General features: G+C 35.6%; 1 protein-coding gene across 1 annotated transcript; it reads left to right on the top strand.

The window, feature by feature from the left end:
* Positions 1-269: 269 nt before the first annotated feature.
* Positions 270-10,066, top strand: LOC145816090 (pleiotropic drug resistance protein 2-like). Its single transcript, XM_082912333.1, has 6 exons — positions 270-346; positions 717-801; positions 932-1,222; positions 1,308-1,373; positions 2,044-2,186; positions 9,668-10,066. The coding sequence occupies exons 1-6, from the start codon at positions 270-272 to the stop codon at positions 9,681-9,683; spliced, it is 678 nt and encodes a 225-aa protein (XP_082768459.1). The 3' UTR covers positions 9,684-10,066.
* The last annotated feature ends 5,199 nt before the right edge of the window (positions 10,067-15,265 follow it).

Here is a 15,265-nt window from a genome sequence, read left to right as displayed (position 1 = left end):
AACTCTACTTGAGCGCAGAATGGCCCGCTCGAGCGTAACACCAAAACTCTAGGCAACAACACTTGATATCAAGACTCAACCTACCTGCTCAAAACATGCCCAACACATCCTAAAATTCAAACAAAGGGAATTAAAGGACAACAACAAGATACACAACTACCAACTCCAAGGAACCAAAGTTCTGGAGTACAACAAATACAAAAAGGAAAACCGGGATCGCTATATGCTCTCTTTATGTTGAATTGTAATGTGAGTAGGGAATCATTAGAATGGTTGGGCTTTCTCGATCTAAGAAAAGGGTTATCAAGATACTTCACGATATCAATGGAATCATAAAACCATCCAGGTTGGTTCATGAATTCCTCAATTTTAGATGAATGCTACTTGATTGATTGATCTGCTGGAAAATAGAAAGTTTTGGTCTCCAAAAATATAATCCGAATGCCTTCATTTTATTTTTTTTCTTTGTGATTTTAGAAATGAATACAATATAAAGTTCAAAACACCTATAGTTTTCATTTTGTGCTAAAACAGTTTTTGAAATTTTTCTAGAAAGGGGGTTGTTTCTAAAAAAAATTTATGAAAAGATTTTTCGCCAAACAAGTTTCTATACTTTCAAGAAAATGAAAATAGAAAACAAAAAACTAAAACACAACCAACTAGACATTTTCTCAAATATCCTTCAGTCATTAAACGATTATTTTTTTGTTTGTTAGGATGACACCGTTTCTTGGGCCACCTGGCTCTGGAAAGACGACACTACTAAAGGCACTCGCAGGGAAATCTGATGACAATCTAAAGGTTTGTCATGCTCTCTAAATTCTCCCATTCGTTTCTCTCCCCAATTTTCTATTTCGTTCCATGTATTTCTTTTCCTACACGGTATTTTTTCAACATATTGATAATTTGATTATATTGGAATTGTGGACAGATATCTGGAAAAGTCACCGACTGTGGTAGAGAGTTTAAGGAATTTGTTCCTCAGAGAACGAGTGTTTATATCGTCCAGCACGATCTTCACTATGGTGAAATGACTGTTCGCGAGACATTAGATTTCTCAGGACGTTGCTTGGGAGTTGGAACGAGGTATGAAATGATAGTAGAGCTTTCAAGACGAGAGAAAGAATCGGGTATTAAGCCCGACCCTGAGATCGATGCGTTCATGAAAGCCACAACTGTGTCTGGCCAAGAAACTAGTTTGATTACAGATTTTGTTCTCAAGGTCTGTTGCTTCCATAATTACATTGTCTTTTTTTTTGCTACATCGGAAAGTATCCATAATTATTTACAATAGATTCTTATTTCAGGGAATTGACATTAAAGAAATGCTTGCTGGTGCATCATTGATGGATGAGGCAAATAGGACCACCGTGGTAAAGATTTATTATTCATTTTCTTATTATTATTACTGTTATTTTTAAGTCATTGTTGTCTTTTGATAGTAGTTTTGTTACTTGAGTAGCCAAACTATTCTCATCTTCTCAAGCAACTGAATAATGGACTTTCTACAATTATGGGAAATGTATTTTCATCTTCTTCACTTTCTTCATCTTCTCATTCTTCTCCTCCATATTTCTTTTTTTCTGGCCTTGCGAAGGATGGTCCATCTCTTTCTCGCTACACAAAGGTATTGTTATATGTTGAGGTGTGTGTCTCCCACAATAGTTGTGTACCTCTTGTGTGGTCTATTGAACTTAAATATTATATACCAAAAAAAAAAAAAAAGAATAGGCAAAGATTTGGTGCATTTGGCGTAGAAATAATAACATGGAGATGGAGTCATGGAGAAAATGACTCGTATATACAACACTAGTAAATAGGGAACAGGATCCAACATTTGATGCATTCCAATATATTTATTGAATTCAACTCAAAAAAATCCAAATAGATAGCATACCCTGTATGAAGGAAATATGTCGCCACCAAAGTTGAAATATAATCAGTTTACAACATGCTTGTCTATGGTTGATTACATATATATAATCAGTTGAAAATTTCCAGTCTCAAATTCTCTTGATCCTTGTTTGTTTTCATTTTCCCCAGGGAATGGCCAGAAATTTGGGATTTCTGGTTCTAATACTATCTGTAATATTTGTATACGAACCTATGATATTTCATCCCATCTCGGAATCTCACCGATTTGCTGCATTAGAGCTCTTCACGCCACCTCATGGATCTTTTGGAAGGTCAAACTAAACCCTAATTAAACCCAACTTTCTTTTTCCCCCTTTATATTTTCGTTTGATTTACTTGTAATGATCATATAAAGGCTTGATCTACTGCTCCTTCATTATTTTATTTATTTTTGTAATTGAAAATTTCGATAATCTCCGTTTGTTTCTTGAGAAAACACACCATTAGAAAATAAATCAATAATTATTGTTGATCTGCCAAAAAGAAATAGTTAGTAGATTCTTTGGATGTTTGTTAGAAAAACCCAGTTCAACTCAGCCAAACTTAATTTGATGTCTAGTTCAATTTGTTTAATTTGATGCTAGGTTAATTGAAAAAGTTTAATTTGATGTCTAGTTTTGTTTTGTTTGGGTTTGGGTCTCAATCTAAATGGATTTTTATTAATTTCACTGATTACAAACAATGTGATCATATGGCTCACTTTCCTTTAACTGTATTACCATTTATGCGGTAATAAGAGTACAGTTTAATGAATGATTATTTCATGCCATTCTTCTTTAGAGTTGAAGTGGAAGTTCTTGTGAAGAAATTTTGTTTGATTCTTTTCTTAATTGATTTTCATTTGGTGTCAAAGATTTCTTTTTTTCCCACAATTTTTTTTTTCTTTAGCCATGTAAACTGGATTCATTCCGGTATGTGCCCATACTTCTCGTGTCGAAGCATAGTTCAGTGGACCGTTCTATGTTAGACGTGGCTTGTATGCGTACATGCTTTGCCTAGGCAAGATTTGGTTTGGCCCGCGTGCCATATCCATTGCCATTTCCCTAGCATTTTCATTATATATTACATTGTAGTGTAATTGTTGCATCCAGCATTAGGATCGTAGTCCTTTCCCCAGCGGGTCGTTTCCTCACCTTTGTCATCCCCCCCAATACTTGTTCTTGTGTCCGTCTACATTACTCATAGTTCTGTTGACCGTTCTATGGTAGACGGACTTGTTACCTCCATCAATCTATTTGACATTTGTGTAGTTTTGAACCGCTCATGATTGGATCATGATTCAATTGCTTTGCATATAGTTTGCATTGTTTCAATTGCATTGCATTTTCATTTGCATTGTTTATACATAGTTTTGTATATATTGCATATCATTTTGCATTCATTTTGCATGTTATGCATGTTATGCATGTTGCTAACGATATTGTACCGGTTAAGTTTGCTTTCTTTTCAGGCATGATATTGTATGTACGGTTCATTTGAGGCTGGTGCAACCAGACGAACCGCACAGGTATTGTATCCTCCGAGTGAGACGTATCGAGAATTGCATAATTCTCTTACATCCTTTCTGCATTTGTAATGTAGTTGCATTGGTGTATGCTAGCTTAAAACTGTCGCATGTGTGCTTGATTACAGCTTTCTTTGCATGATCATAAGTTATGTTCGGCTTTGTGCATTGTCTTGCATTTTGCCCCTGCCTTCGGGAGCATATCTTGCTTGTCTTGCATGTTTGTCTAAGTCTTCGACCTTGTCAAAAATGGGTCGTCTCCGGGCTTTGACATTCACTCCCGTCATTGTTATGACTTTCAAGTTCTGTCAAAGAGGGGCAACTGTAGACACCCCATTTTTGACCGTCCTCAAGACTTGGACGTCACCATTGGAACACTTGGTGATTACCCTTGTTTGTGTTCGTCTTGAGTTCCCGGAGGTCTCGGTTGCGCGCCTTGCCTCAGGATCTCTCGACTCGACCGTGTTGTGTCTGGTTTTGCACCAAACACTTGTGTTTTGCCTTGGAGGGGCAGAGAATGCCTTGTGAGGCATCCCCACACATCACCGGCCATGGCTTGAGGCCACCGGCCAGTGATTTTATGCCATCGGTAATATATATTGCCGGTCGGCACTCTTTGTTGTCGGTCGGCCATTTATTTTGCCAAAATGGCAATTTTGAATGACCGATCACTGTTCATCTACTTTTAGTAGATATTTTGTGCCAGCTGTGATAGCTGGCACCCACTCTGTTCCCCTCTATACACGTGTATGGAGGGATTTCCCTCTTGGATGGCTTGTTTTGGAAGCCTTACAAGAGGGAGTTGCCTATAAGAAGAGGGCTCCTCTTTTGGCATTAGGGTTACAAAAAATTTCAGAGGGAGCTCTGGATTAGGGTTAGGGTTGATACATATTTCCTATCTCTATATCTCTCTCTTGTGTGTGTCTAGTGTGTGTTTGTCCATACTATTGTACACAAACACATAGTGTTACACCTTCTCTTGGTTGTTGAGGGACCAGAGGGTTGTTCTTGGTGTTCTTGACTGGATTTGAGCTCAAGGAGGCAACAAGATCATCATTTGTGAAGGAGGACTTCGAGGGTAAGAAACTAGTCTTTTTTACCCCATTTTTGCACACTACTTTTACCTATCTTGCAACTGTTTTTTGGCTTTGCATAGAATACATAAAAGTTCTGTTTTTAAGGCCTCTAAATAGTTTGTTAAGAGTGTTTTAAGCTTTGGGGTTGTTTGACCCCTCTTAAGCCTTGTTTGGCCCTTGTTTTGTGCTATTTTGTGTGAGCTCCGGGACTTTGGTGTTTGGGCCTCCTCACCACTGAAATCTTGAGGGATTTCAGTGGTAAGGATGGTGCCTTGAGGTCCCAAGAAGGAGAGGGCCACCCCCTCTCCTTGTTGTCCTTGAAAATGACCATTTTTGCCTCTTGAGGGAGCACCTAGCTTAGGCTCTTGTTGACCATGCCTTAATTGTTATTTATGCTTATTTTACCATGAAATAGCATTGTTTTAAGTTGGTTTTGGTACACCATGCTTGCTTAGCATACATGCCTTGTAATGCCATTTTGTTGCCTTAACATGCATCTAGGTTTTAACCCTTGTTCAAGCATGCTTTAGGCCTAGCTTTGTGAAGCTTTCATGTTTATTTTGCCATGATTAAGGTCTGTCCTTAGTTATTTGGGTCGACTTTGGCATGCATTGTATAGCCCCTTTGCATTTTGGCTTGTTGGCCTTAAGGGTGTGAGTGTATAACATGCATTACTTGCTTTGATTTAGCGGGTTGGGACCATTTTCCATGTCATTTCAGTCCACTTGGTATGCTTGTATGCTTGTATTTCATGGTCCCTTTGATGTGTCAAAGGCTTGTGTTGCATGCTCCATGTTTTGGTCATTGTGCATGCTTTTGAATTCAAGTCATTTAGATGCCATCTAAGTAATCTTTTGGGCTTTGTTTTATGTGCTAAAACTCTGTTTTGGGTCATTAAATTCATTCCATGTTTGGTCTTGTTAAGTGTGATTCAATACCCCTTTAGCTTGCTTTGAATCTTGGACTTTGCTTGCATACCTTGATTGCATTGTTTAGGTTGGTTTGGCACCATGTTCTTGCATGATTTTCAAAGCTTAATTTACATGCTAATTGTCCATGTTTGCATCCTCTTGAGTGTGCTTGAGAGTTGCCCTTTTGTGCTTAAGTATTGGCCCTTTAACATGTGCATGTGTGTGCGTGTGTTGACCTCCATGTTTGAGCACTTTGGCCACTGATTTTGGCTTGTTTGAGAATTGCCTAATCATGTTTAAGTCCATCTCTTTGCTTGTTTGCATGCTCACCTCGCATGGTTGCTTGCATACTTGCATGTGCACGTTGCATTGCCATGTTGCATCCTTAGCTCGCATGCCTAGGTTGCATTGCATTGTGCATGCATTGCCTCATCTCTTGAAGTGAGTCATGATAGAGGTAGAAGCCCCTTGGTTTGACTATGTGCATTGCATTACATTTGAAATGAAAAATGCACAACTTGGTCTCTTGGGCTATCACGCATTGAAATGCGCGCTTGATGGTCCGAGAACCAAGGACCATGTCCCTTTGAGTCATAAACATGATAAGGGATATGGTTGGTGCATACATTGCTTGAAATGCATTGCCATGCTGTGCCTTGCCCTCTGCTGCTGTCAATTGCAGGTTCTGCAGACATTATTGGCCGACCGGCAGTGTTCAGTGCCGACCGACCATAAATCCGTGGCCGATAGCTTCATCAACAGCCGATGATCACATCTTACTGCCGGTGGCCATTCTCCTTAGCCGGTGGTGTCTCCCAATGTCCAGGGAAGCAATTCTGAGACTTTGGCAGTTTTCAGAGGGGCAGAGCAGGGAAAGCAGAGGCAGCCTACGCATGGCAGTGGACTTCCGAGCAAGACCCGAGCACGAGTGCATTTAGCCCTCTTCCCGAGGCCCTTTTTCTTGCTTTCTTAAGTTAATTTAATTTGATTAATTAATTTAGTTGGTCTGTAATAATTAATTAGTTAGGATAGTTAATTCATTATTCGAATTGTATTATTCTTTTGGTCCCTCCGAGCGAGGGCGAATTTGTAATAAGTGTGGGTGAGTGTGTGCATGTCTTCCAACCCCCACTTCTTTCTCCCTTTTACTTTCCTGCTTTGATGGTTAGTAATAGGTCATGTTTAATTTAGCATACCTTATGCTATGCATGCGTGCATCATTCATCAGTATTGCATGCACCGGGCTCGGCGCATCATGCTAACTGCATTAGTATTTCAAATCTAACTTGAATACATGCTACTTGTACATTTTCACATGTCATTCATAGGATAGCCGAGCCTACTCTAGTGACATTCCGTATGCGTTGCATTAGACATTTAAACATGGACTTGGATCATGCATTGATTGCTAACGAGTTCTTTGTTTTGGCACGGAGTACGATGTAAGTATTTATGCTTTAGCATCCTTGCATGCGTGTGAGTGTTGCCATGATAGCATGATTACCATGAGGCTAGCTGCTTATGTGATATAACTGCTTGAATGCCTGTGGGTGAAGGTTGGATTGTCTGAGTTGGAATAGCTCATCGAAATCCGTGTTTTAGCCTACTTGCGAGTAGCAAATTCCAAAACATTTTTCCAAAACAAACGGATATGCAATGCTTATTCCCAAATTAGGCAATCTAGTCTATACTTTTGTGCTGTGCGCATAACATAGTAATTCTAGGCTAATAATTGGGATAAGAACACATAACGTTTTCAAAAACGGAGATCACGGTTAGTAGAGGCCGATCTTCGGATCGGGCGAGAGGGGGTGCTCATAGCTGACATTCCCCAATCGTACCCAAGTTCCCGAGCCGAGACAACTTTGGTGATGACGGACACGTGGCCTTTGGCACCGAGTCAGGGTTTCCTAAATTCCCCCTTAAAAAATATTTAGGTGGCGACTCTGTATCTGGCAAAGCAGTCCATGTTTGGCACTTCTTTTCAAAAATCTGTTTCTCAAAACGATTTGCCGGATTTGGACTCTTTGGTTCAGATTAAGAACCGTGACAATTTGAGAGTCCTGAACTGCAGCGAGCCCAATAACGAACAGAACGGGACCTCGTCCTCTCGGGGCGTTCGGGGACGTCTATAGTGGGTTGACTTTTTGACTTTTTTGACTATTTTAGCCTGAGGCTAAAAAGCCTAATTTAGGAAGATTTTTTTGACTTTTTTGACTTTTAGCTTTTTGGTGAAGTGTCTTCATGGTGAATGACCAAACTGCCCTTGAAGTGATTTTTTATATTTTTACTACTTGCCATACATCCTCCACGTCAGCGTCATTGGTGCGGATTTTTTTTTTTTTTTTGGAAGGGGGATTAGGCGTGTTTTTATGATTTTTTTTTTAATTTATGTTTTTGTCATTTTTCTTTTTGTATACATTAATTTGTTCTTTTTCTTTAATTTACGTTTTTGTCTTATTTATTTTTATTGGTACACAATAATTTGTTTTTATTTTTCAAAAATGGATTTTCATGTGTTTTATTTATTTGTAAATTACGTGGCAAATGGTAATTTCTATTTTTAATTTTTTTTTGAATGAGGCGTATTTCTGATGTTTTTTTTTTAATTTACGTTTTTCTCATTTTTATTTTTATTTGTATACATTAATTTTTTTTTATTTTTCAAAAATAGTTTTTCATGTGTCTTATTGATTTTAAAATTACGCGGCAACTGCTAATTTCTGTTTTTAAATTTATTTATTTATTTGTTTTGGCTGGATATGGCATATTTTTGATGTTCTTTTTTTTTTGTTAATTTACGTTTTTCTCATTTTTATTTTTATTTGTATACATTAATTTGTTTTTATTTTTCAAAAATGGTTTTTTATTTGTTTTATTTATTTTAAAATTACGTGGCAACTGCTAATTTCTGTTTTTAAATTTATTTATTTATTTATTTGGTTGGATGAGGCGTATTTTTTGGTTCTTTTTTTTTTCATTTACGTTTTTGTCATTTTTTTTTTTATTGTTTTCAATTTGCTTTTTTTTTTTTTTTTTTGGGTTTGGAAAAAGCTTTTTTATGTTTTGTTTTTTTTTTTAACATGACGTTGAAAATGTAAATGTGGGTGTTATGTCGTTGTCTTTATATATATATATATATATATATATATTAATTTGTTTTTTTTATTTTGGAAAAGGCTTTTTCATTTGTTTTTTGAAATGACGTGGAAACTGCTAATTTCGGTTTCATTTTATTGATTTTTTATTTTGTTTAATTTTTTTTTGAAAAGGTTTTTCCTGTTTTTTTAATTTTAAATGACGTTGACAATGCTTATTTCAGTTTCATTTTAATGTGTTTTTTTATTGTTGTTGTTGTTGTTTTTTATTTTATTTTTTTGTTGGAAATGGCTTTATGATGTTTTTTTTTTTTAAATGACCTGAAAAATGATAATTTCGGTTTTTTTTTTGTTTTTTGTTTTTGGAAAATGATTTTTTATGTTTTTTTTTAAATGACATGGAAAATGCTAATTTTTGGACGAGGCGTATTTTTGTGGTTCTTTTTTTTTCATTTACGTTTTTGTCATTTTTTTTTATTTGTATACATTAATTTGTTTTTATTTTTCAAAAAAGGGTTTTCATGTGTTTTATTTTTTTTTTAAATTACATGGCAAATGCTAATTTCTGGTTTTAATTTTAATTTTTTTTTGTGTGGATGAGGCGTATTTTTGTGGTTCTTTTTTTTTTAATTTATGTTTTTGTCATTTTTATTTTTATTTGCATACATTAATTTGTTTTTATTTGTGGTTTTTCATGTGGGGGTAGTTTGGTAAATTTACCTCGAAGTGGGTTGTTGCCAATCAATTGCAGTGGCTTTTGTCTCCATTTGGCTACTTTAGCCTCTTTTGTCCTGTAGTGGCTAAAATAGCCCCAATTTGCATTGCCAAACGGACCCTTATTATATCAAAATAATGTTATCATGTCACATGTTCCTTATGGAATCAATATGTTAAATATATAAATGAAGTTTGAGCTGGTAAGATTGCAGATTGCACCTCTGTGATAGACATTTGTAATAAAAAGCTGATAGGTGGAGAAAAAGCTTGATATGCATATTGCATAAAAAATCTCCCAAAGAAGATAACACTTGGATTACAAGTTTGCAGCCTTTTTTTATTTTTCCATTTTCCTTTTCTTTCTCTTGTTTCTGTAGTTGTTCAGGTACCTTACAGGGATTCCTGTTCGCATTTGACTTATTATCTTTTATTCTTCCTGCTTATTAGTTATTCACTTGCCTAGAAGGAGTCTGCTTTTATCAAAGAAAGATACTAAAACCTATCTTTATCAATCAATCTTGCTCATCTCAAAGATGCGGTATCACATCCAATTTGGGCTTTTATACGTGCTGCCTTCAGCAAGAATTCTATGTAAGTTTGTTTCCAGCATTATGTTAAGAGTTCCATCCTTGCTTTAGTTTTATTTCTTATCAATTATTTTCATGCATTTTTTGTCTTTATTTTTTCGGCAGTCCATTTTTCTGGTACTCTATTAGTTCTATCCTGACTACTTTAGTTTTATTTCTAGTCAATCATTTCTATGCATTGTAAACTTTTGGACATAACTGTGCAACCTCCTAACTGCTCTGAGTAGAATTGATATTGTATACTTTTGGACATCCCTAAAATCACAAAAAAATTGTAACTCCATTATAATTACTAAAAATGTAGTTGCTAAATATACCTTAAAAACAACAGCTAGAGAAGAGAGAACAGTAGAATAATTACTATCATTTGGTAGTTAAAAGGGTTTTGGGAAATGGATTGACCTTTATTTTCTCTCTATCAATTCTGACTTTTACAGAATTGATATGATGTTCTAATTCTCTCCTAGTGACTAAATAACACTAAATTGAAGTATGATAGTAATTATTCTATTGTTCTCTCTTCTCTAGCTGTTGTTTTTAAGGTATATTTAGCAACTACATTTTTAGTAATTATAATGGAGTTACAAATTTTTTGTGATTTTAGGGATGTCCAAAAGTATACAATATCAATTCTACTCAGAGCAGTTAGGAGGTTGCACAGTTATGTCCAAAAGTTTACAATGCATAGAAATGATTGACTAGAAATAAAACTAAAGTAGTCAGGATAGAACTTATAGAGTACCAGAAAAATGGACTGCCGAAAAAATAAAGACAAAAAATGCATGAAAATAATTGATAAGAAATAAAACTAAAGCAAGGATGGAACTCTTAACATAATGCTGGAAACAAACTTACATAGAATTCTTGCTGAAGGCAGCATGTATAAAAGCCCAAATTGGATGTGATACCGCATCTTTGAGATGAGCAAGATTGATTGATAAAGATAGGTTTTAGTATCTTTCTTTGATAAAAGCAGACTCCTTCTAGGCAAGTGAATAACTAATAAGCAGGAAGAATAAAAGATAATAAGTCAAATGCGAACAGGAATCCCTGTAAGATACCTGAACAACTACAGAAACAAGAGAAAGAAAAGGAAAATGGAAAAATAAAAAAGGGCTGCAAACTTCTAATCCAAGTGTTATCTTCTTTGGGAGATTTTTGATGCAATATGCATATCAAGCATTTTCTCCACCTATCAGCTTTTTATTACAAATGTCTATCATAGAGGTGCAATCTGCAATCTTACCAGCTCAAACTTCATTTATATATTTAACATATTGATTCCATAAGGAACATGTGACATGATAACATTATTTTGATATAATAAGGGTCCGTTTGGCAATGCAAATTGGGGCTATTTTAGCCACTACAGGACAAAAGAGGCTAAAGTAGCCAAATGGAGACAAAAGCCACTGCAATTGATTGGCAACAACCCACTTCGAGGTAAATTTACCAAACTACCCCCACATGAAAAACCACAAATAAAAACAAATTAATGTATGCAAATAAAAATAAAAATGACAAAAACGTAAATTAAAAAAAAAAAGAACCACAAAAATACGCCTCATCCACACAAAAAAATTAAAATTAAAACCAGAAATTAGCATTTGCCATGTAATTTAAAAAAAAATAAAACACATGAGAACCCATTTTTGAAAAATAAAAACAAATTAATGTATACAAATAAAAAAAATGACAAAAACGTAAATGAAAAAAAAAAGAACCACAAAAATACGCCTCGTCCAAAAATTAGCATTTTCCACGTCATTTAAAAAAAACATAAAAAATCATTTTCCAAAAACAAAAAACAAAAAAAAAACCGAAATTATCATTTTTCAGGTCATTTGAAAAAAAAAAAAACAACATAATAAAGCCTTTTCCAACAAAAAAATAAAATAAAAAACAACAACAACAACAACAACAATAAAAAAACACATTAAAATGAAACTGAAATAAGCATTGTCAACGTTATTTAAAATTAAAAAACAAGAAAAACCTTTTCAAAAAAAAATTAAACAAAATAAAAAATCAATAAAATGAAACCGAAATTAGCAGTTTCCATGTCATTTCAAAAAACAAATGAAAAAGCCTTTTCCAAAATAAAAAAAACAAATTAATATATATATATATATATATATATAAAGACAACAACATAACACCCACATTTACATTTTCAACGTCATGTTAAAAAAAAAACAAAACATAAAAAAGCTTTTTCCAAACCAAAAAAAAAAAAAAGCAAATTGAAAACAATAAAAAAAAATGACAAAAACGTAAATGAAAAAAAAAGAACCAAAAAATACGCCTCATCCAACCAAATAAATAAATAAATAAATTTAAAAATAGAAATTAGCAGTTGCCACGTAATTTTAAAATAAATAAAACACATAAAAAACCATTTTTGAAAAATAAAAACAAATTAATGTATACAAATAAAAATAAAAATGAGAAAAACGTAAATTAACCAAAAAAAAAAGAACATAAAAAATATGCCATATCCAGCCAAAACAAATAAATAAATAAATTTAAAAACAGAAATTAGCAGTTGCCGTGTAATTTTAAAATCAATAAGACACATGAAAAACTATTTTTGAAAAATAAAAACAAATTAATGTATACAAATAAAAATAAAAATGAGAAAAACATAAATTAAAAAAAACATCAAAAATACGCCTCATCCAAAAAAAAATTAAAAATAGAAATTACTATTTGCCACGTAATTTACAAATAAATAAAACACATGAAAATCTATTTTTGAAAAATAAAAACAAATTATTGTGTACCAATAAAAATAAATAAGACAAAAACGTAAATTAAAGAAAAAGAACAAATTAATGTATACAAAAAGAAAAATGACCAAAACATAAATTAAAAAAAAATCATAAAAATACGCCTAATCCCTCCTCCAAAAAAAAAAAAAAATCCGCACCAATGACGCTGACGTGGAGGATGTATGGCAAGGAGTAAAAATATAAAAAATCACTTCAAGGGCAGTTTGGTCATTCACCATGAAGACACCTCACCATAAAGTTAAAAAGTCAAAAAAGTCAAAAAAATCCTTCATAAATCAGGCTTTTTAGCCCCAGGCTAAAATAGTCAAAAAAGTCAAAAAGTCAACCCACTGTAGACGTCCACGAACGCCCCGGGAGGACGAGGTCCCGTTCTGCTCGTTATTGGGCTCGTTACAGTTTAGGACTCTCAAATTGTCACGGTTCTTAATCTGAACCAAAGAGTCCAAATCCGACAAATCGTTTTGAGAAACAGATTTTTGAAAAGAAGTGCCAAACATGGACTGCTTTGCTAGATACAGAGTCGCCACCTAAATATTTTTTAAGGGGGAATTTAGGAAACCCTGACTCGGTGCCAAAGGCCACGTGTCCGTCATCACCAAAGTTGCCTCAGCTCGGGAGCTTGGGTACGATTGGGGAAGGTCAGCTATGAGCACCTCCTCTCGCCCGATCCGAAGATCGGCCTCTACTAACCGTGATATCCGTTTTTGAAAACGTTATGTGTTCTTATCCCGATTATTAGCCTAGAATTACTATGTTATGCGCACAGCACAAAAGTATAGACTAGATTGCCTAATTTGGGAATAAGCATTGCATATCCGTTTGTTTTGGAAAAATGTTTTCGAATTTGCTACTCGCAAGTAGGCTAAAACACGGATTTCGATGAGCTATTCCAACTCAGACAATCCAACCTTCACCCACAGGCATTCAAGTAGTTATATCACATAAGCAGCTAGCCTCATGGTAATCATGCTATCATGGCAACACTCACACGCATGCAAGGATGCTAAAGCATAAATACTTACATCGTACTCCGTGCCAAAACAAAGAACTCGTTAGCAATCAATACATGATCCAAGTCCATGTTTAAATGTCTAATGCAACGCATACGGAATGTCACTAGAGTAGGCTCGGCTATCCTATGAATGACATGTGAAAATGCACAAGTAGCATGTATTCAAGTTAGATTTGAAATACTAATGCAGTTAGCATGATGCGCCGAGCCCGGTGCATGCAATACTGATGAATGATGCACGCATGTATAGCATAAGGTATGCTAAATTAAACATGACCTATTACTAACCATCAAAGCAGGTAAGTAAAAGGGAGAAAGAAGTGGGGGTTGGAAGACATGCACACACTCACCCACACTTATTACAAATTCGCCCTCGCTCGGAGGGACCAAAAGAATAATACAATTCGAATAATGAATTAACTATCCTAGCTAATTAATTATTACAGACCAATTAAATTAATTAAACAAATTAAATTAACTTAAGAAAGCAAGAAAAAGGGCCTCGGAAAGAGGGCTCAATGCACGCGTGCTCGGATCTTGCTCGGAAGTCCACTGCCATGCGTAGGCTGCCTCTGCCCTGCTCTGCCCCTCTGAAAACTGCCAAAGTCTCAGAATTGCTTCCCTGGACATTGGGAGACACCACCGGCTGAGGAGAATGGCCGCCGGCAGTAAGATGTGATCATCGGCTGTTGATGAAGCTATCGGCCACGGATTTATGGTCGGTCGGCACTGAACACTGCCGGTCGGCCAATAATGTCTGCAGAACCTGCAATTGACAGCAGCAGAGGGCAAGGCACATCATGGCAATGCATTTCAAGCAATGTATGCACCAACCATATCCCTTATCATGTTTATGACTCAAAGGGACATGGTCTTTGGTTCTGGGACCATCAAGCGCGCATTTCAATGCGTGATAGCCCAAGAGACCAAGTTGTGCATTTTTCATTTCAAATGTATTGCAATGCACATAGTCAAACCAAGGGGCTTCTACCTCTATCATGACTCACTTCAAGAGATGAGGCAATGCATGCACAATGCAATGCAACATAGGCATGCGAGCTAAGGATGCAACATGGCAATGCAACGTGCACATGCAAGTATGCAAGCAACCATGCGAGGTGAGCATGCAAACAAGCAAAGAGATGGACTTAAACATGATTAGGCAATTCTCAAACAAGCCAAAATCAGTGGCCAAAGTGCTCAATCATAGAGGTCAACACACGCACACACATGCACATGTTAAAGGGCCAATACTTAAGCACAAAAGGGCAACTCTCAAGCATACTCAAGAGGATGCAAACATGGACAATTAGCATGTAAATTAAGCTTTGAAAATCATGCAAGAACATGGTGCCAAACCAACCTAAACAACGCAATCAAGGTATGCAAGCAAAGTCCAAGATTCAAAGCAAGCTAAAGGGGTATTGAATCACACTTAACAAGACCAAACATGGCATGAATTTAATGACCCAAAACAGAGTTTTAGCACATAAAACAAAGCCCAAAAGATTACTTAGATGGCATCTAAATGACTTGAATTCAAAAGCATGCGCAATGACCAAAACATGGAGTATGCAACACAAGCCTTTGACACATCAAAGGGACCATGAAATGCAAGCATACAAGCATACCAAGTGGACTGAAATGACATGGA

Source organism: Camellia sinensis, unplaced genomic scaffold, assembly GCF_055761805.1.
Source record: "Camellia sinensis isolate YWXY unplaced genomic scaffold, ASM5576180v1 Unanchor3, whole genome shotgun sequence".
Lineage (NCBI taxonomy): Eukaryota > Viridiplantae > Streptophyta > Magnoliopsida > Ericales > Theaceae > Camellia > Camellia sinensis.
The sequence above is the reverse complement of the archived record's forward strand: the minus strand, read 5'-3'. Positions and strand labels throughout refer to the sequence as shown.